Source organism: Mesoplodon mirus (assembly GCF_964341445.2).
Source record: "Mesoplodon mirus genome assembly, contig: HAP1_SCAFFOLD_991, whole genome shotgun sequence".
NCBI classification, from domain to species: Eukaryota; Metazoa; Chordata; class Mammalia; order Artiodactyla; family Ziphiidae; genus Mesoplodon; species Mesoplodon mirus.
The window spans coordinates 22,487-48,935 of record NW_028295059.1 but is presented as its reverse complement, the minus strand read 5'-3'; the positions used below and the strand labels follow the sequence as shown (position 1 = coordinate 48,935).

At 41.8% G+C, this 26,449-nt stretch overlaps 1 protein-coding gene across 1 annotated transcript; it reads left to right on the top strand.

Moving 5' to 3' along the window:
• Nucleotides 1–1,007: 1,007 nt before the first annotated feature.
• LOC309797795 (uncharacterized protein) lies at nt 1,008–21,494 on the top strand (the record flags this gene model as incomplete). The annotated part of the gene is made up of 5 exons (XM_082646208.1): nt 1,008–2,359; nt 6,247–6,373; nt 7,314–7,409; nt 19,931–21,189; nt 21,384–21,494. The coding sequence occupies exons 1-5, from the start codon at nt 2,327–2,329 to the stop codon at nt 21,492–21,494; spliced, it is 1,626 nt and encodes a 541-aa protein (XP_082502334.1). The 5' UTR covers nt 1,008–2,326.
• Between the last annotated feature and the right edge of the window lie 4,955 nt (nt 21,495–26,449).

Here is a 26,449-nt window from a genome sequence, read left to right as displayed (position 1 = left end):
TGCTCCTTAAACCTAGCCAATGATTTGAGTCCTATAGGACAAGATTAGATTTGGGTTTCAATGTTATTAATTGGTATAGGTATAATGGTATGCAGTACTGATTACACATGCATGTTGTTATGTATTAGACAATTCATTAATTAAACCTCTTATGGGAAAACTTTTAAAGATGATGTAAGGACTGGAGCCATGGGGATGACGTGCAGTGTGACCCCTGAAGTCTACTGGTGGTAGAGCAAGCAGTGTGCTTCCAAGTGGGGTCATCTGAAGACACAGAGCTGTGCCACAGCTCTGGTACACAGCTGAGCAACGATGAACATAGCATATAGCGAGAATGTAGAGTCTGTGCTCAGGATAAATTTCTTTTTCTTTATTAATTTATTTTATTTTATTTATTTTTGGCTGTGCTGCATCTTCGTTGCTGCTCACAGGCTTTCTCTAGTTGTGGTGTGAGGGGGGCTACTCTTCGTTGAGGTGCGTGGGCTTCTCATTGAGGTGGCTTCTCTTTCTTGCCGAGCATGGGCTCTAGGTGCGCAGGCTTCAGTTGTGGCACATGGGCTCAGTAGCTGTGGCTTGCCGGCTCTAAAGCACAGGCTCAGTAGTTCTGGCACACAGGCTTAGTTGCTCCAAGGCATGTGGGATCTTCTAGGACCAGGACTCGAACCCGTGTTCCTCGCATTGGCAGGCGGATTCTCAACCACTTAGTCACCAGGGAAGTCCTCCATATACTCTTGTTGAAAGACTTACGGGGAAATAGGTTTGTTCTTGGCGGTTGTCTACTTGCCTTGCTCTCATTTACGCAGATGCAGAGCTACAAGTCACTGCCCTGTAGGAACGTCGGTTTCCTCCTGGAAGAACCAGGAACCCAGGAGCCAGCAGCCCAAGGAGCTCGACCACGAACCCAGAATGGGGTCTGGACAAGTGATAGGCTCAGCCAGGGCTCTCCTCGCAGACAAGCTCGAAGAACTACATTTCCCAGAATCTTTTGTTCTCGCATGGACTACATTTCCCAGAGGGGCTCGCGACTGTCCCTGCCCCGTCCCTCCCGGACCTACGTGGGGCGTAGGGCGTCGGGCGTTTGCCGTTGGCATGAGCTAATTACTCGCCAGAGGTCCGCCGAGGCGGCACCGCGTGGAGTCCCCAGCGGAAGCTTCTGTCTGGCCGTGGCAGTTCCGGAGCCTCCAGCCTGCGGCCCGCGGAACCCCCGATGCCTGGGCGAGGTGAGCGGCGGGGGGTAGGCAGGATGCGGGAGGGAGGACCGGGCTTCGGGAGCATGCGTCGCCGGGGCATGGGGCACAGGCCCAAGAGACGCGAGCCGGGTCTTTGTGGGCGCCGGCGGGCCGAGAGCCGGGCACCCCTGGCTCTGTTCGCCTGCCGCCCCCAGCCATCCCACTGACGTGGCCCTGAACGAGACAGGTCGGACACATCGTCCCCATCGGCTGGACCCAGCCACCCTCCTGCTTCTTCCCGACCAGTTCCCAGCGCGCTACCTGCTCAGCGCCTGCCGGCATTTGAATTTGTTTCAGGCTGGCAGTGAACGTGAGAAAATTATTTCCTCCCCTTACCATCACCCCTGCACTCCCGAGTGACAGGCTTGTTTTACGCGAGAAGTGAGTCGCCAGCTTCCCCCAGTGGCAGAGCCAGGACTGGACCCAGGTCTTTGGTTTAATGGGCCCTTTCCTCAAGACAGCAGCCCCTCCCCGCCATAGGAGAGCTGATGTTTTCCCTTTCCGAAGCAGCTTTCTCTAGAAATCTGGAAATTGTTTCCTTGACAGGAGGGGGAGGAATTGGGTGGGAATGCTTGAGGTGGAGAAAAGTTGTCACATGCACGCAGGGAGGTTAGAGCAGGTGCTCTGGAGCCCGCGGTGCCTGGAACCCTGGTGCCACCCTCCCTGGCTGTGTGGACTGGGACAAGTTGCTCCCACTCTGCCCTCAGTTTCCTGATCTATAAAATGGGGTGCTGACAATGCCAACTGTGCTGTGGGACTCGATGTATTGATAGGTAGTGCCTGGCACGCGGTGAGGCTCAGGGAGTTGCTGCTACTGCTGATAGAGTCCTAGGACTTTTCCTCTGAGCCAGGGAAAGAGCTGGGCCTGGACCAGGATGACCCAGCCCTTCTCTCTGGTCCTGTCTAGCCCTCGTTCCTTCTGACTTCCTTCTCTGGGGGCACTTGGCATCATTTTCAAGTGGTATAAAGGTTTCAGAGCTGCTGATTCTGAGGTCTAGAAAGCAGAAGGGGCTTCCTCCTGGTTCCCTTTTTCTTCTCTCAGATCTGGCTTCTGGAGACTTCTCCCATCCTAAGGTGAAACTGCCCAGAAAGAGGACATGGCTCCTGAACAGAGGGAAGCAAGGTCTCAGGTGAGTTCATTGCCATCTCAGGTCTTAGAGATAGATGGTTTTTTTTTTTTGTTATTTTACCCACAAACTGAAGTTTTCTCCCCAATACAGTCTTCACCAGGATTTGGAGCCCATGTCCTTCTGCCTTGGAAGAGTTGGTCCACCCTGGTGGATGGTGGATTGCATAGGGAATGCTTGCCTCCAACCCCCCAATCCATGGCTTGTGTTTCTCTTTTTTTTTCTAATAGACACTCTTTTATTCATTAATCTCAATTCACTGTATGATTACTGAATTGATAGGTAAGATGCCACATGTCTTATACCACTTGGGGTCAGAACAAACAAACATGCACACTTGGCAGAGTTCCTTTCTGGCCTGTCTCCTTTGCTCAGTCGTGTCCCCCTCCCTACCCTTGGCCAGAATGCTTTTCTTTTTCTTTCCGCCCCTGAGAAATCCTCATGATACCTTCGCCAGGCTTTTCCCAGTCCATAGTTCTTAGTTTTTCTCCATCTTAACTTTCTGGATCATGTGCCTTGCTTCTGTCACTCTCTTGAAAACTGATGTTGACCTGCCATTTTCAACTTTATGTTGTGAGAATGAGGGTGGGACCCCATCCAGGTGAGCCACTGTGTGAACAAAGGATAGCCATGCTGGTGGGGACGTAGATGGAGAGGTCTCTTGACTCCAAGAGCAGAGAGAAGACTCCTCAGGAAGCAGCAGTGAGAGTTTCATGGGATATTGGTAGTGGAGAGGCAGTGTATACAGTGATTCCTCAGTGGGGCTTTTGAGCCAGATGGCCAGGTTTGTGCCCATCTCCTCTGTTGCTGTTAATGGGTCTTGGGCAAAAAACTCCACCTCTCTGTGCCTCAGTTTCTTTCCTCTCTGTGCCTCAGTTTCTTCACCTGTAAAGTGAATACAACAACTGGGCCTACCTCAAAGGGTAGATGAGAGGATCCTGGGAGTTAGTGCATGGAAAGCGTTCTTGTCAGGGCCGGGCACATAGTAGATGTTCAATATGTGGTGGTTGTGGTAGCTAAACGATATTATTCTAGTTCATGATGTCTATCTATCTACTGTTGGTAGATAGAAATGACTATAGTGTCCTTCCTTTACTCATCCTCATCTAACAATAGTAGTTAACGTTGCTGGGGAATATCCTGAGGGCTTCACCTTTGTTCTCACTGTCATAGCGAAGCAGAAGTTATTACCCCCATTTTACACTTGAAACTGAGGCTCAACGAAGTCAGGCAACCTGAAATCAAACCCAGGTATGTCTGGCCTCTAAGTTCATGTTAGTTATCATCCAGCCTTTCGTCTGGTACATCTTTCAGAACACAGGGCAGGCCTGGCTCCCAAATGACCAGAGTTCTCTGCAATGTGATGTTGTGTATCTTTTGGACCCATGAAATGTGGTAGTGGTTGATCTTCTGAGACTGTGGCTAGGACCTGCCTCTGCATATTTGGGCTACTTTTTTCTAAGCCCTTCCCGTTCCATTCCAACAGAGCCAGGCTGCTCTCTTACCCAGAATCTTCTCCATCCCTGCTTGTGAGTCCTATGTGACATTTCTCCCTAACCTCACCTGCTGCCGATACGTCAGTACTATGTGGAATTGTGTGTAAAACTCAGTGACAGGACGTTTAAGACCAGAGAGAGAATATACCCACCAAGTGCTGGGTTAAAAGAAAACTTCAGTTATCGTCTTGTCTCTGCCATTGGTAAAGTATGTGACCTGGTGTCTTAACTGCCCTGGACCTTGTGTTTCTCATCTGTAAAATGAGGATTGAACGAGGAAATAGTATATGGTCCTGTCCAGCGACACTTTTCTTGTTCAAATTGTTTCACGCGTTTTTCTTGTCTGCCAGTTGGATTGTAAATTCTTTTGAGGGCAAAGATCATTTCTTGTATTCCCTGCCATGTGCCAATAAATTATCTTATTATACATGCACTGCATGTTAATGTTAAAAATCTCAGAGAATAAAAACGTAAAATCACTCTTACCCCAACATCTTGAGATAATCATGGTCATACCTTTGGTATGCAGCCCTCAGAATAATTGTCTGTGTACCTTTATTTATTTATTACTTATTGATGTACATGTGTACATATGTATGTATGTATTTTTTATTTTATCATTTTAGCTTTTTATTTTGATAAAATACACATAAGATTAAACTCACCACTTTAACCATTTTTGAGTATATTGGCATTAAGTGCGTTCACAGTGTGGTGCTACCATCACTGCTCTTTACCTCCATTGTATGGATTATCATTTATTACTTAAGCCTATGAGATAGGCGTTGAGAGGCAGTTCCTTGGATTGGAATTCTACCTCTACCACTGACCAGCTGTGATATTGTGATTTATAATACAAAATATATATTTGGTCTTTGTCCCTGTTCCTGGCACATAATTTCCAAAACCCTTGTGATTTCCTAAGTGGTTAGTAATATATGCTTTTTATCCCTGAAATTACTTCAGAGCAATGAAGGCACAATGGGTGTGTTTTGTATCCACACCAGAGTTTATGTTAATGAGGTTACTTTTGTACCCCACCTAAGGATGCGGGCTAATTGCCAGGGGAATCAACCTTGATTAAAGTGTTGGAATTTTCAGTCCTGCCCCCCAATAACCCCTCTTATCCATCTGTCACCACCCTAGGAGATGAAAGTTGAATCAGTCGCCAATGGTCAGTGATTTAATCAATCGTGCCTATGTAATGAACCTCCATAAAAACCCAGAAGGGTTCAGAGTTCTTCCAGGTTGGTGAACATGTAGAGAGTCAGAGAGAATGGTGAATCCTGAGAGAGCATGGAAGCTGTGCACCCCTTCCCTGTGCCGCTCTTTCACCTGCCAGTTCCTATATCTTCTTTTATAATCAACCAGTAATCTAGTAAGTAAATGTTTTCCTGAGTTCTGTGAGCCACTCTGGCAAACTAATCAAACCTGAGGAGAGGGTTGTAGAAACCTCCAATTTATAGCCAGTCAGTCAGCAGCACAGGTAACAACCTGGACTTGTGATTGACATTGAAAGGGGGCCAGTCTTGTGGGAATCTGACACTATCTTCAGGTGTCAGAATTGAGTTTAATTGTAGGACACCCAGCTGGTGTCCCACAATTGCTTGGTGTGTGGAAAACCCCCCACATCTGGTGTCAGAAGTGAAGTAGTGTTGTATTAAGAGTAGCGGAGACATGCAGGAGGAGTGAGTTTTCCCTTCATACCAGCTGTGTGACTTGGATAAATTTCTCTTTGTTTTCTCTTGTGTAAAATGGACACAATAATAGTACCTTCTTCATAGGGTTGTTGTGAAGATAAAATAAAGATATACACTAAAGGTTAATATAAAGCTCTAAGAATAGTACTTAGCCTGAAAAAAGCATTCAATAAATTATAGCTATTTTAATTTCCATTATTACTGTCCTCAAGCTTTAGGGAGCACAGAGTGCCTTCAGTTATTTAAACTAGCTCCTTCAGTGATTATTGAGGTTGTTTCCATTTCTTTGCTGTTACTAACACCATGATAAATGTCCTTGCATGTGCATTTTTGTTCAGTGTTCATTATCAAACAAATATAGTAATTGGAGAGTTAAAGAGTATGCACATTTTAAAGCTTCTAATGTATGTTATCAAATTGCCAACAGGAAGATTATTCTAATTAACACTCCCACTAATGGCCTTAATACCTCCACCCATCTCTTGTAGCAGTTAACTCGGAGCCGGGTTCATACTTCATGCTACTCAGTATCTATTTGTCATTGGTCAGTTGTTCATTAAGCAAATGACCTGGAACCTTCAGAACCTAGAATAATGTAGAAGCATTTCATGGTAGCCCGTCTACTCCCCACTGCCGCCTTTTTCACCCTGTGTGATGGGTGGTCCTGGGTGAGCTGAGATGCTTGTCTCTACAGGTGTCAGTGACGTTTGAAGATGTGGCTGTGTTCTTTACACGGGATGAGTGGAGAAAGCTGGCTCCTTCTGAGAGAAACTTGTACCAAGATGTGATGCTGGAGAACTATAGTAACCTTGTCTCATTGGGTAAGGAAATTTTCCCTGTAGATACAGAGTTCAGAAATTGGGATACCTCAGCATCTGATTTCCTGGGTAAAAGCCCTGGGTCATTAAAAACTTTAGCTGAGTTTTGCCTTAGCACTGTGCAAACTGGATCTCCATAAATAAACCTGAAAACCTTTTTCTCCCTCGTAGGTATGGAATTGCCCCATGGATGGGACAATCTACAGAGCTGCACATTAGAAATTCCCTCACTGCAGGCAACTTTTTCCCACTATGACTGAACTATGATGTGTTTGCTCATCTCTTAACAGAGAGCATCCCTCAACCTTTTTCTTTGACCCAACACTGGCTTTTTTCAATTCTCTTTTACAGGGGTCAGCAAACTTTTTCTGTAAAGGGCCAGGGAGTAAATATTTTCAGCTTTGTGGGCCACATATAGTCTCTGTAACGTATTCCTTTTCTTTTTTTTTTCTTTGAACCATTCTTTGCTCAAGGGCCATGCATAAACAGACAGTGGCCTAGATTTGGCCTATGACCCATAGTTTGCTGACTGCTGCCATCTTTCAAAGGGAGTCAGATAGTGTTTTCTCATTTTAAACAAGCTACTTGGTACATAATCCTTTCCACAGATACCTGTTACAAATATTAATTTAATCTGTCCATTTAACATACATTTAACAGTATATACATATTCCCTCTTGTATAGAAAGCTATTAGCACCCTGTTAATCAGGTCTGCATGTTTATCATACTTCACTAACATACAACTAAATGTTACATTGCCCCTTGCTTTTACCCTAACACACCCCTCACATTGTGGGGGCACAACTGGAGCATCCCACAGAAGTTCTCTGTATCATCCTTTGAGTTTTCCGCTCAGATCTCAGATACCTCTTTGTGTCAAGGCAAAATCAAGTGTTTTTTTTTCTTTTTCTTTTTTTTTCTTCTTTTTGGTCTATGAGCAGGACTCCCATTTTCCAAACCCGAGGTGATCTCCCTGTTGCAGCAAGGAGAAGATCCCTGGAAGGTAGAGAAAGAAAGCCCTGGAGGCTCCTCTCTAGGTGAGTGGGTGCGGAATGTCTGCAGGCAGCAGTCTGGTAAGTGAGTGCATGTGCAACTCGGAGATGTTGGTCGGGGAATTTTCTGCAGGTTCTCAGTCCTGAAGAAGTTTTGGAGAAGGGATGCTAAGGCCCCTAGTCACAAGCTTCCTCTTCTTCTCTGATAATTACTGCACAAGTGAATCTCTCAGGATCTTTTCTCTTGTGATTTCCTGTTGTTTCAGAGGAGGGCTACATTGTCATGCATTCATTCAGCAAACTTAGTGCATTTAAGGAACTGCAGATAATTCATTCAGACTGAAGCTCAGGGTATATGGGAAAAGAAAGAGATGAGGAAGGAAATGAGATTAGAGAGCCAGGTGGGGGCCACACTATGAAGTGCTTTGGTACAGTTCTTAGGGATGGGAACTGTCCATGGATGACTGGAAATAATTGAAGAGTTTCAAGCAGAAGAGTTGTATGGTTGTTGATATTTTAGAAAAAATAGTCTGAGTCTGAGATACTTTAAACGTCCCTCAGTAAAGGCTAAAGAAGCTGAGGTGGGTCCCTACACTGGCACACAGCACCACAGTCAGAAAGCAGCAGCCCTGGTGTGGGCAGAGCTCCAAGCTACGTGAAGGACTAAAGCAAGTTACGGTGCATTATTATGACATATCGCCATTTATGTGTAAAGAAAATTACGTGGGTGTTTGTCTATATGCATTATGTGCGTGTAAGTGCCAAGAGAAAGGTCGGGGGACACCTAAGCTGGTAACTAGTTACATTTGGATTGGGACTGAGAATGGGCATTGATGAAAGGGGACTTTAGTTACATGCAATGTTATTAAAATTTTCACAGAGAATATATTCATGAGTCCTTATTACACAGTTTCAATTAAATAAGAATGGTTACTTTGGAAACACTGTTGGTCCTAGATTTGAAGTGAGGAAAAACTAGAGGTGGGAACCTTCTGGAGATTATTGCCTAATGTAGGCAAGACATTACCTGGAGGAAGGCATGTGCAGTGAGTTCAGGAAAGAGGAGAGGTCCCTTTATTAAGGGTATAGGACAGGTTCGGTGTGGGATGGGTTTCATTTGAAATGTTAGTGAAATATGGGTAGAGGTCACCAGTGGACAGCTGTAGAAGGTAAACAGGGTCAGAACTCAACAGGGAGGTCAGGGAGCCATCAGTGCAAAGGTGGCATTTGAAGCCTTGAGCTGAGCAGATGAGGGACCGGAGGAGAGGACAGAGTCCCAGGAAACCTCAGTGTTTATGAGGTGGGTTAAGAAGGAAGAATCTGTGGCTGAGCCTGAGAAGAAGTCACCAGAGGAGAAAACTGGCAGATTGGGCTGTCATGGAAGTTGAGGACTGAGAGCTGTTGACTTGGGGAGGCCAGGGCTCTGGGGGAGCCAGGTTCTAAGCCTCGCTCACTGCTTCCCTGTCCCGTGATAAACAGCAGTGCAACCTTGGACAGAAGGATGCAGGTCCTGCCCTGGCGGAGCTCAGTGGAGGTGGAGGCTAATCGCACACAGGGCTGTGGAATGACAGCCTCCGGTGAGGACCTCGGGGGAAGAGCCGCAGGTGCTGTGAGAACGGGGAACAGGAGGAGTGCTGTGGGCAAGGCTTCCCGAGGAAGGGCCGGATCCCACATTGTGAGAAGCGTTCAGGCACAGGAAGAGCATGTCCGAGAGTCCAGACAAAGGAAGCCGGTGTGTGGAGACGGGAGCAGGGAGAGGGAGCCGGGACCTGAGAGCCAGGCACAGCCTCTGAGGAGTTGAAGTACCCTGGCCACGGGCCCAGGTTTATATTGTGCAAGGATCAGCCTGCAACCAATGTGGAGCCACCTGCCATAGACGTAGTAGGACTTGTCTGAGGTTGCTGTCGGGTCCAGACGAGTCAGTGATGACCCCTCACAATGCGGGCCCAGCAGAAGGGCTGTGGGACAGGCTGTCTCGATCCCTAAAGCACCCACACCTTTAGTAGAGCTCGTTCTTCCCCGTATAATGTGAGATCTTTTGAGGTGGGAACCACACGTATCTCTCCTTTTATCTTTTAACTGTCACTTGGGAGAAATATTCTAATTTTGTGGGAACTGCTAGAGACCACCACAAAGTAAACAGAGAACGCAGGCAACAGGAAACCAGTGGAGAGTTTAGGAGGGGCGTCAGGTGTGGACTGAGTATGGCGTGGAAGATCAAAGGAAGAGATGGAAGAATTGTTCCCTTTCCATTTGCCTCGGGAGCCTCTGATCCATGAGGAGTCCCCCTTCCTGAGTGAAATGTTAGTTGGATTAAACTGAATAGAAAGTATGACTGGAGTCGAAAGCTGTCCAGAGAGACCCTGAAGACACCTAGTGGTGATGTCAAGTCCTTCTCAGAGTTGGGAAACTGTCCCCAAAGGAAAACTCTGAGTGGGTGTCTGGAGGAAGTAAGGCCATCAGAACCAAGCAGTGTGTGCATTTCTCTTGATGGGATGAACCTCCTCTCTTTGGTCAAAGGAGACAGTGAGATGGGGCGTCCTGGGTGTGCTGGCGTGTGGTTGTGTCTCTCCTGCACCCCTGGCGAGTCTCCCATTTGCCTGGACTAAAGTGCCCTTGGAACAGTTTCCCTTCCAAGGGGAGCTCACTTCCCTGTGAGCTTAGGTGAGGGACCTGGATGTTCTTGGAAGTACCTTGATCATTAACTGTAGGCCAAAACCAAAAACCAACCCTTTGAACAACCGGTGACAGAAAAGCTTATGCTTCCAGGGTAGGACTCCTAGAACCTCTAATTGCCTCCAAGTGTGTTTTTAAAATATAATTTTCACTTCAAGACTCCTCACAAATAGGAAAAACAAGACAAAAAGGGAAAACAAACTGTCATCCCTGGATCTGTATGTTTTATGTTGAGAGATGGGAGGAAATGGCTCAAAGGGTACACGTCTCATCTGAGTCTCTTACTTAAGAAATGAGTCCAAAGTCTAATCACTATTCTGGCATATTATGTATATAAGTTATATATATATATAAAATAAGCATAATGTGATTCAATCAACTTGAACGTCTCATGAGTTTGATTTACACCTAACATGAAAATATTCTTTTATTCAAAAAGTTTAAAATCCAGGGATGATCTAGGTAAACAGTTACCTCCAATGAAAAGGTGTTTTTCTTTCTTTGTCTTTTTCTCTTCCTTTGTTATATTTATGCAAGAATTCAGGGCAGACTGAACCTGGAAGGGTGGTCAGCTAAGGGGTTGCTTGTGGACTGCCTTCGACTCACTGAGACTTGCTGGGGCTTCATCTGCACAGAGAATAGGGGTCTTTTTCTAATTTGCAGAAAGGTGCTGTAGGGGTTATAGTGGCAACCTAATGAAATATCATGCAGTGATTTTAAGGAGTGAATTTCTTACAAGGTGAAAGTTGAGCCCAAATGCTCTGTGGCCCTGTTTACTATGTTTGATTTAGTCTTGTTCTCATCCCCTGCGCTCCTCTTCTGCCACCAACATCTACTGTCCTTGTAGCTGCCAGAATGGTCTATTTAAAAGATAGATCAGGTCATCTCACTCGCATGCTCAAAACCTCTAGTGGCTTCTATCACATAGAACACAATCCAAAGCCCCCAGCATGGCCCTCAGAGGCCTTTGTGGTCTGGCCCCAGCTACCTCTTCGCCTTCACCTCCTTCCTCTCTGCCCTTCATTGGAGAACTCTAATCACCCTGGCCTCCTTGTAGTTCATCAGGAAGGCCAAGCAGGCTCCCACCTCAGGGCCTCTGCACTTGCTTTTTCCTCTCCTGGACCATTCTTCCTGATGGCCAGGAGCCCACTTGACTCACTTCCTCACACTATACAGGTTTCTGCTCAGATGGCACTTTGTCAGTTAGACACAGCTCATCCTTTGTTCTTTGTCCTCCACAGGACACAGGTCCTTTGTCCTCCACATTCTTTATCCCCTCACCGTGCTTCATTTTCTCTCAGAGTACTTATTACTGCCAAATAGTACATATTTATTTATTATCAGCTCTTCCTCTGGATTGTAAATTCCCTCATGCTGGGTTGTCTGTTTCATTTGTTCCCATGTCCCCAGTACCTAAAATAGTGTCTGGTCAGAGTCAGCTTCCAGTTAGTGAATGTATGAATGACTTGGTTAGGTAGTCGTGATGGAGACCGAAAAAAGGGAACCAGTTTCAGAGATATTTGGCAGATAAAAGCAACAGGACTTGGAGATGGTTTAGATATGGAAGATAGAGGAGATGGAGTTGTCAAGGATGCGTGCTTGGTTTGTGGTTTGTTCTGGGATGGACAGTGATATCCTTCACTGAGATAGTGGTGCTAGGAGATCAGATTTGGGGGATGGTATAAATATGGTTTTGGATGACTTAAATTGTCTTTGGTTGACCCAGTTATTCAAGTGGAGATGTCAAATAGCCTGTTTGATTTGGAGTTCCACCGCTTATAATATACCCTGGGCATTAAATGTAAATTTGGGAGACCCTGTCACTAAAGATAATTGAAAGAGTGGTTGAGTTTGAGTTAGCCTGTGGAGTGGATTCAGAGTACAGCAAGAGCAAGAAAGAGCCTAGGACTCAATCTTGAGGAACTCTGGCATTTCATGGCTAGGCAGAGAGAAATGAACCCATAGGGAAGACAAGGGTAAGGTGTACTATAGAAGGAAACTCGGGAGTCTAGTGTCATTGAAGTCAAGTCTCATAAAGGATGGTATCAGTAGAGGTAGGGAAAAGGAGATGAACTTGAGACATATTTAGATGGCAGAATAAACAAGTCTTGGTAATTGATTAGCAGAGGGAGAGGTGTGAAGGATGCCTTTTAAAGTTTTGATTCAGAACTGGTGCCAATTACAGAGACAAAAAGGTTATACAGGTTGGGGGAGGAAATAATCATAAATTCAGTTGAGCTGTCTTTGAGACACTCAAGTTGCTGTTTTGAGCTGGGTTTTGTATAATTAGGTATGGAGAGTAGAGAAGTCTTGCCTAGAGTATGTTTATAGATGAAGCTGGCCTGTGAAAAGGGTACAGAGTGAAAAGAATCAGGGGCCTAGCACTCAAACCTACGGAACTCAGGTAGAGGAAAATGAGCACACAAAGGAGATTGAAGCTGGTGGAACATGAGAAGAATTTGAGGCAAGTTCAGGGTCACTGTAGCTTAGGTAGTGAGCATCTGAAGGAAAATGAGGGGTCACTATCAGATGCTGCTGAGAGGTAAGTTAGGTGGGGACTGAAGAGAGCATCTTGCCTTTGTCACATGAAGGTTATGGTTGCCTTAGAGTAGTGGTAAGGACAGAAGCCAGAATGGAGCCCATGAGGGGTGAGTGAGCAGGAGGAGATAAATATGTGTGGGATACGACAAGGTGAGATGTGACATGGAGGCAGTAGCTGGAGAGCTCTTCTATGCAAATATAAACAAATATTTCTTGTTTTTCTCTGTCCACTCCAATTATATTATACAGCACACATTATTCTGCCCCTTTCTCTTGATATATATTGAAACTCTTTCCATGTCAGTACATAAAGAGCTTCCTCATTCTAAGGAGTAGTTCTACGGCCTTCAGCTAGCTCTCTTCTTGGCTGGCAGAAGAGGTGATTTTGGTTGTATGTGGCTTTGGATAATGTTAGCCCATTGGGTCCAGTTTGGGCTAGAATTTTATAAATGCTGTGGTTTCTAATTAGCAATATGGATATTGGTTTAAAGCTGTACCTTTATCGTGTACCCATATGATGTCCTGGTGTATTACAGTTAGAGTTAATCCAACTGTCCATCAAAGGAATCTGGTTGAATAAGCTGAGGGACATTCTCATGGTGGAATTCTCACTGTAAATAAGAATGAGGAAGAATTCTGTAAATTCCACTGTGGGGTGATAATATTACTAAGTAGGGGAAAGTGCAGAACAGAACAGTGAGAATAGGAGTTTTATCAAAGGAAGGAGGAGATACCAAAAAAGACAAAGTGTATATTTGCTTATATTAAAAAAAAATAGAGAAGCCAAAAAAAAAAGGATAAAAGCAGATCTATAAAAATGGTTACCTATAAGGTGAAGGAAGAAAAAGAAAAAGGATTGAGAGAACAAGGATAGAATGTAGAATTTTTTTAAGGTACCTTGTTTTTATAATGTTGACTTTGGAACCATAAAAATGTTTATAGGGCTTCCCTGGCGGCGCAGTGGTTGAGAGTCCGCCTGCCGATGCAGGGGTTCGTGCCCCGGTCCGGGAAGATAACCACATGCCACAGAACGACTGGGCCGTGAGCCATGGCCACTGAGCCTGTGTGTCCAGAGCCTGTGCTCCACAGCGGGAGAGGCCAAAACAGTGAGAGGCCCAAGTACCGCAAAAAAAAAAAAAAAAAATTTAAATTATAAAACAAGATTAAACAAAAATGAAAAAGTGTTCCATAAATATTGAAAGCAAAATGAAACAAATGACCCTAATTGTGTTTCAGGTTGTTGGCTTAGTCACAGAGAAAAATTATCTCAAATGCTTTTAAATCACAGCAGCTTGAATAAAGATCCTTAGTGATTTATATAAATATTGTGGTTTATAATAAGTAATATATATTTGGTACAGAGCTCCTAAAACCCTGGGAATTCCTAGGTGATGAGAGCCACAAAGGTGTCTTTGTTATGTTAATGAGGTTTCTTTTGGACCCTATCTTAAGATGGGGCCTGGTTGCCATAACCAATCATGTGATTAGAGGTTTGAAAGTTGACCTCCAGGGAGGGGAGGGGGACTGGAGGTTGAATTAGTTGCCAGTGGCCAATGATTTAATCAATCATGCCTGTATAATGGCGCCTCCATAAAAACCCAAAAGGACAGATTCAGAAAGCTTCTGGGTTGGTGAATATGTGGAGATCTGGGGAGTGTGGTGTACTTAGAGAGGGCTTAGAAATTCCATTCCCTTTCCCCATACATTGACCTGTGCATCTCTTCCATCTGGCTGTTCCCAAGTTATATCCTCTTACAATTAACTGGTGATCTAGTAAGCAGAATGTTTCTCTGAGTTCCATGAGCCACTGTAGCAAATTAACCAAACCTAAGAAGGGGGTCGTGGGAACCTCTGATTTATAGCCAGTTGGTCAGAAGTACAGATGATAACCTGGGTTTGTAACTGGTGTCTGAGGGAGGCAGGGGGCAGTCTTATAGGACTGAACCCTTAACCTGTGGGATATGATGCTATCTCCAGGTAGATAATGTCAGAGTTGAGCTGAATTGAGGACACCCAGTTGGTATCCAAGTATTGCTTATTATTGATGTGGAAACCGCCCCCCCCACCACATTGGAATTGGGTGAAGAACATGTAATTAATACCTTACAGGCAAAAATAACTTCAAACAATAATGTTGATTTTGGTGGTTATAATAAAAATATGTGTTTATGTTTACAAATAGAGTTCTTATCTTTGAGAAATGTGTTCTGAAGTATTATTGATGAAATGATATAATACAGAATTAGCGTACTTTAGCATATGCTAATGAAAGAGACGTAAGGGAGTTGTATTAATTTTCTCAGCCTGCTCCAACAAAGTGCCACCAACTGTGTGGCTTTAAACAACAGAAATTTATTGTCTCACAGTTTTGTGGGGCGATTCTCCCTCTGAAACTCCAGGTAGAATCCTTCCTTGCCTCTCCCTACCTTCTGGATGTGGCCAGTGGTCCTTGTTCCTTGGCTTGCAGCTGCATCACTCCAGTCTCTGCTTCTCTTGTCACTTGGTGTTCCCCTGGGGTATCTTGACATGGTCTTTCTGTGCTCGCCTGTGTCCAAGTTTCCCTTTTATAAAGACACCAGTCATATTAGAACCTACCCTAATCACCTCATCTCAACTTGATTGAATCTGCAAAGTTACTTAACCTTACCAAATAAGGTTATATTCTGAGTTATTGGAAATTAGGACTTCAACATATCTTTTTTGGGTGATGCAATTCAACCCATAATAAGGTAATAGATGAAACAGCATTAGTGATTGTTGATGCTGGCTTGGCAATTCATTGTACAATTCACTCCACTTTTGTACATGCTGAACATCTTCCATAATAAAAAACTGTAAAAATCAGAATTACCAACAACAGAATTTCTAAAACAGCATTTCTCTTTTTCACCAACACAGGCATTCTGGAATACATTTACAGATGTGTAGTTCTGCCCCCATCGTGGTGTTGTGTGTAATTCTCAGCATATAGCTCCCTCAATTCTCTGACTCTAGAAAACCTTATGAGACTGCAAATGCATGTGACATTTTTATAGGAATAATTTTGAATCTGACCACCTGTAGGATAAGGTGGGAAGGATATAGGTCTGGAAAGTTGGCTTGGGTTCAAAGATTTTGATGCTGCCTTTAGCCCTCACACTATCCCTCCATCTAATCTATGGCTAATCCTTTAAAATCCCATTTTAGACATTTCTTCCCCCAAATTCTGGCCACCACTAGTACGCCTTCCCAGCTTGTACTTGGTACTATCTGAGGGTAGTTTGGATGTTGTTGTAAGCTCACATTTTCATCCATTTCTGTCTTGTGTTTTTGTTGTATAAATTACCACACTTCTCCTTTTTTGTCTCTAATGCCAAACTGGGAGCTCCTTAAAGAAGTTAACTGTTTCTTTTCATTACCAGATCTGGAATGTCTTGTGGATCACATGCCTAAGATAGAGCCTGACATGTTGTAGGTGCTTTTTAAGTATTTGCTGAATGAATTAAATAAGGAGCAGTCAGTGCTTTTTGAAATAATAAGAGGAGTTCTATATAGTAAGAAGGTTAAGTTCAGTGGGAAGTAATACTAGAAAGGTGAGAAACAGGTCAGGGGATCACCTTGAAGGTCAATAGCAATAGTCACTATTGAGTAAGGAGATCCTGAACTTGGATGTATTAATGATGGTTGTTAGAGACATCTTAGTGAAGAGATTCAAGGGAATTTGATGACTGACTAGACTTGGAATGCAGGGGAGAGAAGCTTCTGAGATGAAACTAAGAATTGATGGCAAAGGAGCTGAAGAAGTTATGATATAATTCAGAACTTGGAAACACAAAAAGAGTTTGAAAGGAATGCACTGGATTCGGATTTGGACAAGCTGAATTTGAAGAAAAATCCTCAAATGAAGAGTCTAGCAGGCAGCTGGAAATACCTCTGTAAAGTGTTTTGAGGCTCAGGATAGTCATTCAGATAGGAGGTGTGGGAGTGGATGAAATCATCTAGGGAGAGAAGGTTGAAGAGAGACTCACAGAGTTTCATAAGCACCAAGGGAGGAGAAACTAGACCTAATGACAGGAACTAGTCAGGGTGGTGGTCATTGGCGAAATCACCTGTTCTCTAAACTTCTGACCTAAGTCATAACCTTGTTCATGAGTTAGCTCAGGCCCAGGCTTGATTCTGGGAGAGAGCAAAAGTTGAACTGCACTTCAGGAGACATATCTTAGACCTACAGAAAACTTTAAGCAGACCATAAAGAACAGTTAGGATGTCCATAATCCAGGACTGATGTCCCCTTCATTGGGAAACATGACTGTTTTAAGTTATTAGTCCCATTCTGGACTAAGGCATTGGCACTTGAAGTAGAGTTGAGGTGAGTTTCCCAGTATTGGTATGGACCCTTGTAGCTATAATTACTTGCATTAAAAAATAAAAACTCCCCATGTCCTGTTTCTCTATTCTCCCTTAAACAGAACTTTTCAAAAGCATTTCTATACTTGATGTCTCCATGTTCTCACCTCCCATTGTTTCTTCTGTGCACTCCAGTAGGGCTTTCTTCCTTACTAGTCCATGAAAAGCAGTTATTAAATCCCAGACAGTCTCCATCTTGGCACAATCAGGGTTAAGTTTTTAATTCTTAAATTGTTTAACAAAGTTGATCATTGCCTCCTCACTGGAGTACTTTCTTCCTTTGGCTTCTGGACCACCATACTCTTCTGCTTTTCTTCCTTTTCTTGCCCTCTAGTATTACAATGCCTAAGTGATTTTTTCAGTTCTTCAGCTTCTTTTTCTTTTTTGGCTGTGTTGGGTCTTCATTGCTGCGCACAGGCTTTCTCTAGTTGCAGCAAGCGGGGGTTCTTTGTTGCGGTGCACGGACTTCTCATTGTAATGTCTTCCCTTGTTGCGGAGCACGGGCTCCAGGTGCACAGGCTCAGCAGTTGTGGATCATTACCTGGTCCATAGTACGCAGTTAATAAATATTTGTGAATGGAAAGGATGTCTCCAGCATATGCAAATATAACAAAATAAGAAAAAAAACATGTAGTGCTCCAGAAACTGCATGTAGTTCAGTATACATGGCAAGAAACCAGGGGAGGGAGATGAGTACCGAGGTGAATAAAGGTCAGATCATGAAACACCTTGTTGACCATGTTAAGTACTCTGGACCGTACTTATATACAAATCATTGAAGATAATTTGGAGGATCTTACAGAAGTTTGCAACATGGTAAGATGTGGATTTTAGAAAGATTACTGTGGCTACAGTGTGGAGACTGAATTGACAGCAAGATTTGAGGTGGGGAGACTAGTTAGGAGTCTATGGTGGAACAGTAAAGCATGAGACACAGAGTACCATTTAGGTACCCGAGCCCAGTGCTCAGGGCTCTAGTAAAGTTGTTGGTTGTAAAACTGCAGTCCTTACATTCAGACCTAAGGCAGGGTCTCTAACTTTGCCTTATAAACTACAATCCAAAATTTTGGAATCTTGCTATTTTCTTCCCAGCTCGTGTAGTAACCTAGAACCAATGACTGATGTTCACAGGGAAAGTACTCCATTTTTACCACTGCCTCCCACACTTGTGCCCAAATAATGTTATTGAAATTTGGATCACTTAAGCAAGACTTAGATGGATAAGGAAATTGAAAGGTGTTGAACAGAAAATAAAAAAAAAAACTCCTCTTTCTGTTACAACAAATAGTAAAGATTAGAGAGCAGATAGGTTTTGTGATTGGCTAAGTGAAAAAGAGCTATTACCCAAAATGCACATTATGGTCTCTTCCAGAAGATGTGGTTCCTAATTTAATGAGTGATTTATTGATACTTACCTATATATGTATTTTAAAATGAGTGTTATTCTCACTTGCTCGGCTTGGCAAATATCAGTGCCTTAAAAAAATAGTAAAGATGGGTGCATTTAAAATTAGTCAGAGAGGGTGTGTAGAATGGGGGAAAAAATCCCAAACCCTAGGGAAAGCAGTTTTAAAGTGGAAATAGAAAGTTACCCATGAAGGAAACTGAGAAGTTAACACTGGTAGAAGAAAAGAGAAAAGCAGAATATATTATGTTCACCAAGCAGAGAGAATCTGTAAACAGGTGAGAAAGTGAATGTCAGATAGGAATCTCAAAATACAGTGAGTTGCAAAGGAGCCCTTTAAATGGTTACTCTAGCCCAGGAGAAAATGCCAAAATATATGTATACCTATTCCCCACCAGAATTTAATATTCAATGAATTGTGTCCTTACCCAACTTTAAAATTTATTGAATTTAATTCTGTTTTTTACCACCTTATCATGTTAGCCCTTTTTACCATTTTGTTTATTCCTGTCTTATTGATCTTTGACTCTTTTCTATGCTGCTTGCATAGCATCTCCTGCTTGATAAATGAGCAAGGCTGCTTTCTTATCTTGCAACTTTTGGCTTCATGCCTACCTGTTGGCACCTCTGTAGATTAATTCAGTAATTACTTCCTGTTTGAACTGGCTCTGAAACCCTCCCACTGCTTGTATAATGTACTGTCCTGGAAGGCAACTTCTCATGCAAGTCTTGAATCCCCTGTGTGTGTGTGTGTGTGTGTGTGTGTGTGTGTGTGTGTGTGTATGAAATTAATATATAAATAATTGAGATTATTTGACATTGTTCCAATTAGGTATATATAAGTTATTAAGGAAGGTTAACAAAACAAACATTTTGTGTATAATTCAGATGCCATTAGGAGGATCTGTAGGTGAATAGGGCATGCTAATCTGCTTGCAGAGAACATTAGGGTAGAAAAGGAAAGTGAAAATATTTAGATATAGATAAATATAATTACATATATAGAATATATAGATATATATTTTTAACACTGTGGTGAGTGCCTATAATAACAGGAATGCTCTGTGGAAACTCACAGTCAAGAAGGGACTCAGAGTTAACCTTTGGACTGAGTCTGAAGGATACAAAGGAATTTGGCATGAGGGAAAAGGGATGAAGACTTTCCAGATTAGGAATGATTACACAAAGAAGAAAAATGTCATGAAGATAATTTAGGATTCTATCATAGGCTTTGGACTCTGATCCCAGGCTGCCTTTTCCAATTCATGGCTCCCCTTTGAATCCCTCTTCTCCATTTTCCATTAGCCAATTCTTCTGATCACTCTTACACTCACCCTCTTTAAATGGGTTTGTTTAATCTTTTCTCCACCCTGTTGTTCTCAACTCATGTTGATTGATTCTCTGTACTGCTTAAATCTCCTAAGTTTTTCTTCTTACTGTTTTTGGCCATATACCAAGACCTTATTTAAATACCATCAATATTCAGTCTATACATTTAGTCTCAGTAGCCAAATGCTGTATCACATGGAACATCTTCAGTTTTTTCTTTCCCTTCCAGGATGGAAGAACAGTTATAAAACCACAAAGTCAACTCAAACACAAGGTTCTTCATTTCAGGAGCTGATAATGAAAAGATCTAAAAGGAATGGACCCTGGGACTTCAAATTAGAAAACCCCTGCAAATATGAAGACAGATTAGAGAAAAAGCAGAAGAAAAAAGAAAGTGTTCAGATAGTTTCAGTCGCTCACAAAAAAATCCTCACTGTAGAAAGAAAACATAAAAATACTGAATTTGGCCAAAACTTCAGCCCAAAGTCAGTCCTTGTTAGGCAACAGATGGTTCCCAGAGAAAACACCCCACCAAAATGTGAAATACAAGGAAACAGCTTCAAACAGAATTCCAATTTATTTAATCAACAAAAAATCAACACAGCCGGGAAACATTATAAATGTAGTATGTGTGAGAAAACCTTCATTAATACTTCATCCCTTCATAAACATGAGATAAACCATAGTGGAGAGAAATTGTTTAAATGTAAAGACTGTTCGAAAGCCTTTAACGAAAGTTCAGCTCTTATTCAACATCCAATAACTCATACTGGAGAGAAACCCTATATATGTAAAGAATGTGGGAAAGCCTTCACTCTCAGTACATCCCTTTATAAACCCCTAAGAACACACACTGTGGAGAAATCCTATAGATATAAAGAATGTGGTAAATCCTTCAGCAGAAGGTCAGGCCTTTTTATACATCAAAAAATCCATGCTGGAGAAAACCTCTATAAATATAATCCAGGTAGGAAGGCATCTAGTTGCAACACATCCCTTCCTGGATGTCAGAGAATGAATTCTAGAAAGAAGTCCTATTTATGTAATGAATGTGGCAATACCTTTAAGTCTAGTTCATCCCTTCGTTATCATCAGAGGATACACACAGGAGAGAAACCTTTTAAATGTAGTGAATGTGGGAGAGCCTTCAGTCAGAGTGCATCTCTTATTCAACAGGAAAGAATTCACACTGGAGAAAAGCCTTATAGATGTAATGAATGTGGAAAAGGTTTCATTTCTATTTCACGACTTAACAGACACCGACTAATTCTTCCTGGTGAGAAGTTTTATAATTGTAATGAATGTGGTAAAGCCTTAAGTTCCCACTCAACACTTATTATTCATGAAAGAATTCATACTGGAGAGAAACCATGTAAATGTAAAGTGTGTGGGAAAGCCTTCAGACAAAGTTCAGCTCTCATTCAACATCAGAGAATGCATACTGGAGAAAGACCCTATAAATGTAATGAGTGTGGGAAACATCCAGGTGTAACTCATCCCTTAGTAATCATCAGAGAATTCACACAGGAGAGAAACCATATCGATGTGAAGAATGTGGGATATCTTTTGGCCAAAGATCAGCTCTTATTCAACATCGAAGGATTCATACAGGAGAGAAACCCTTCAAATGTAATACATGCGGGAAAACTTTTACACAAAGCTCATCACGTATTGCCCATCAGAGAATTCATACTGGAGAGAAACCCTATGAATGTAATACATGTGGGAAACTTTTCAATCACAGGTCATCTCTTACTAATCATCATAAAATTCATCTTGAAGAGAACCCCTAGAAAGTAGGTTTGCATGTATGTGTGACATTCTGAAACCAAAGCTCATCAGAATACATGAAAGTGATGTAATAAATGTAATAGATATGAAAAGCCATTCTATGATTTAGTCATCAAATAATAAATGCCAAGGATAAACCTATGTAATAGATAATGAGAAAAGTGGAAATTGTTCAGTCCTATCAGACACTTTATAATAACCTAAAATGAAGAATTCCGGACTGGAGACATTGACTTTGGGCATTTGTAAAGTAATTGTTTTCTCTACAGCATCGCATGCTGCATATCATATGTCATTGTTGTAAACATCTGGGTGATGAGGGGAAGTGTGCACTGGATTTCCTGTTAAACTGTAAACTTAATACTTTTTAAAAAATAACTGACATTGTAATAGTATATAAAAGATGTGGTCAAAGAAATTATACATTTTTAGAGAAAAGGACCAAATGAAAGTTACAAATGAATTGTAAACTACCTCTGACTTTCTGGGGTTTGTCCTTTTCCTGACTTGATGTCAAACTTTGTGCCTGGATTTCATTTAAAAGTAGAAATAAAAGTCTGTTCTCTTCCTTTGTTCTTCTAGTAATTGCTGTGAATTGGAAATTTTCTACACAATTTTTAATTCTGTTCTCAGAAGTATTTTTTTTGCTCTGAAGTCATTTATTATGAAATTATACATGCTATATACTGTGAGCTGTCATCTTAAGTATATTAAATGGAAAAAGAAGCAGTTTTCAAGTTTAAAGCTATTAAATTATATTTAATATATATTATACATATATATTTAATAACATATATTCTAAATTCACAGCAGAAGGGGCTGTCAAAAGTAGTTTAATGAATCTAGCATATGTGCCAAAATATTGGAAGGTACATCAATCACTTCATGAAATAAAGAGTATGTTTTTCCTACTTGGTGTTCTCTAGTGTCAAACAATTTTAAGAAAACAAAAGGAGTAATTTATAAGCAACTCAGTAGTTTGGTTGGTTGGTTGTTTGAGTCCCAGCTTTGGGACATGTACTATGCTGCACACTGGGAATTTTAAGAAAAAAGTCACAGGCCTTCAAGAAGCCATGAATGGAGGAAAGGGGATGGAGGACTATCAGATGAGTAAAGCAAATTATTATGTCACTGTATGTAAGTGTGGTTGTTTTAACAGGCAGATAGATAGGTTGTGACAATATGTTGCAGTGCAAGAAAGTTGTAGAGATGTGGACGTGATGAAGGAGAGACTGAATGTAACCAAGGAAACGTGGTGACATCAGAGAAAGCTTTCCAGAGGCAATGATGCCTGAGCCAGGTTTTGAAAGAATAATAAGAACTCTCCAGAGGATGAGATAAGCATTCCAAATAGGAGAGGTAGAGGTGAGTAATACCATGACACCTTTATGGAAACTCAAATATAGAACTAATGAGCAGGAGAATGGCAGATGTTAAAGTCTGAGTAGAAGGCAGAGGCCAGAACACAAAGGGCCTATTTGCCATGAAAAGAAGTTTGGATTTTATCCTGAAATTGATGGAGTCAGTTAAAAATGTTAAGTAAGGAACATTGTTCTGGCAACAATGTATAGAGGGTGTGTTTAGTATGTATTAAAGCTGTATAGACTGATGCCTAGAAATCTGGGCTATGGTAATTCAAGTGATAGGTGAATGAGAGTCCAAACTCAAGCAGGGATAGCATATATGGAGAACAGGAGACAAGATAATGGATTAGAAACAAGACATGTTGTTCACAAGCAAAGAGATGAGGTTGGTGAATGAGAAGGCTAAGCTGACTCGAAGGTAGGGTTGCCAGGTATCCTGTGTATACTGGATATGTCTCGTATTGAATGACTTTGAACTGCATCCTGTATTGATTTTGTCAGGTCACCCTTATTGTAATAAGTTGTGCTTTTTCCCAGTAATGAAAATCGAGCAGTTGAAACTATTTTTCTGCTTCAGTAATTGGCACTTAAATGACTTAGGTGGCAATGCTAGCTGAAAATTGTATCTCCACAAAGACCGAAACAATCCCTTATAGTCTCTCTCATATTTTTGGCGGAGGAAAGAACCAAAGTTGGGGGGGCGGGGTGGGTGTAGGAGAAGGTAAATAAGAATTGAGAGTCTTCTTTTCCATATTAAAGAAAGGAAAAGACTTCTTTTTGTCACAGTCTCAAGTTGTAAGCAAGTAATCACCATTAATTAGAGATTACTTTGGATCAGTACACATGCTCTGAAAATCAACAGTGGCCATGCTTCTGACAGTTAGCAAGTTAAAGAGACTGCAGCTTCTGAAAGTCAGCCAATTTGTTACTATCCCATGCCTGTAGACAAGTCAGTCAGCAGATACCTCAGTCTAGTGACCATACTTCTGAAAGTTTGCCAGTCGATAACAGCCTTATTTCAGTGATCACACTAACATAATTGAAAGTCTGTCAATCAATACACACCCCTGCTTCTGAAAATCCACCAATCCTTGAACGAAGCTTCCCAAAACCTTGTATGAGATCAGCTGTGGCTTTCTTTGGGAAGGTTCTTCCTTGCGAATACAGCTCTCGCTTGCAGCCATACATGATGTCCAGCTTTTCCGCATCACATATCAAAGTTCAATTTATTGTTAGTTGGTAACAACTTCTACAGTTCAACCCCAATTTACTGTTATAACTTTAGCCTCGTGAGTGACAAACATAATCATGATGCCATGAGACTATCAAATTCAATATTTTCAATTTCTGTGGTGTTTGCTATCATCTAGTATTTGAATCCCAAATGCAAATGTAAATTCATGATTCATTTTCAGAACATTGGTTATGTATTAAATGAGGGAAAAAATCCTTTTGAAACCTTTTCCACAGCATGAAACTGTTCATTCAATATGAAAAAGTGATAGAAAGTCATTTATAAACCAGTATCTATTAACAGCTAAACCTAAGAGATATAGGATTATCTCAGCTATAAACAGATAAAATACATTTTCTAATTAAAACAAATTCGGATGAAAATAAAATAATCACAGCAGAAGTTGTAATGACCGTCCACCTTGTGTATCATCATTATCAATCTTTTCAGCACAAATGACTGATCAAACATACCAGGAGTATTTTCTGATTCTAAAATTGCAAAAAAATTTTAAGTGCCAGGATAAAATGCTGTAACAATAAAAAAATGTAATAGCTCTATTTACTATTACAGAGAGTATTAAAGATCTAAAATGCCTTGTCTTTCTACAACACAGCCCAAGTTGCAAGTAATCACAATACTGAAAAATAAATCCCTTTGCTTGTATGTTTTTCTCGTGAAAAAGGCTTGCTTAGAAGGCTGCTGCTCACTTATTGAGTTCATGAGAAGTGTACTGCTTTCCATAGAGATAATACAAATGCAAATTATGGTGGATGTGCAAAAGTGCAAACAATTTATTCAAAGTTGAATCAAAGTGCAATGGATTCTATGCAGGGTGTTGGCTATCTTGCCCATACTCAACATTTCTGCATAATTCTGCACAGACAACACCTGATATTCTTTCTGTTGACACTGGAGTACTTATTGTGAAGCTGTTGCATTACTTCAGCATTTAAACATTTGAGCAGTTAAAGAATTTTTGTGATTTTGTTTGCATTTCATAATCTTCAACTTTCTAGCATTCCAAAACTTGTTTGGAATTCCTGTTTCAGCGATGACATGTAAACAGCTTGCAAGTGATCGCTTGTATCCTTACAAGAAGAAAAATTGGGGCAGGCTGAAAATCAGTGACTTTGCTTTTATCTTCCTGAGAACTGAGGTTGGTGGGCAAATTGCAACACTGAAATCTGGAGAGACAGGCATATCCAGAAAGATACATCCAAGATCTGCTTACCTGGAACAGAAATTACTGAAGCCATAAACTGGTAGAAAGATTTAAATGCTCATTTTGATAAATTGCTGAAGGTTGTGTGGACTGTCTTGAGAGTGAGAAACTCCTGGGGGGCCACAGCCTTAAGAGTCCCCCACATTTCCATTGTCATTAGATCCAGAAACCCGGTTGGATTTGCATGGTGGCAACCTGAGAAATATTCCCTCAGGGCTCTAGTGGAAGAAGAGTAACCATTGTAAAATACACCCAGAGTCTTCTCCACCAAAAATGCCTACTCTCCTGGGGAAAAGAGTTTCTAGAGTCTTATGGTGGCTGAGGTAAGGACACTCCTCCCACTTTAGCCCCCTTTAACCTTCCTGTCTCACTAAGGAGGAGAAAACAGTCAAATAGATGGGGTTGGGGGGGATTCAAGGAAAAAGATTGGGAATGCTGCAACTAGAGGAGGGAGTATAGGGCAAGGAACTTGGGAAAAAGCTATACCACCCGATAAACATTTGCCCTAGACATGGGCCTACTAAAACTGAGATTTAATTGGAAGATTATAGAATCCTCCTCCCCCATCCCTACTCCCACCCTTACCCCACAGCTTGCCAACATACCAACAACACTGGATTACAGCAGAAAGAGAGATACAGACTCTCCTTGAGGAGGAGTGTTTAGGGAGTGTTTAGTGTTTTGTCAATAGTGGAGACAAAAACAAGGATACTAGAGGAATTTGAAGTCTCTGGCACCTATGGCTGCCTAACTCCTAGCCAAATTAACATAAATCTAGCGGGATAAAGCACCATGACCATGTGGGCTTTATCCCAGAAATTGAAGATGTGTACAGCATAAAAAAAGCAATCAATATAATACATTGCATTAGTAGAATGAGAGCAAAACACACACACACACACACACACACACACAACCATCTTGATGCAGGAAAAACATTTCACAAAATGCAAAATCCAGTCATGTAAAATTACTGAACAATTCAGGAATAGAAGGGAATTTCCTTAACATGATAAAGTACAGTGATGAAAAATCCACAGCTAACATCATGTTGAATAGTGAAACACTGACAGCTTTCCCCCTAAGATTAGGAGCAAGAGAAGGGTGCCTGATTTTGCCACTTCTATTCAACAC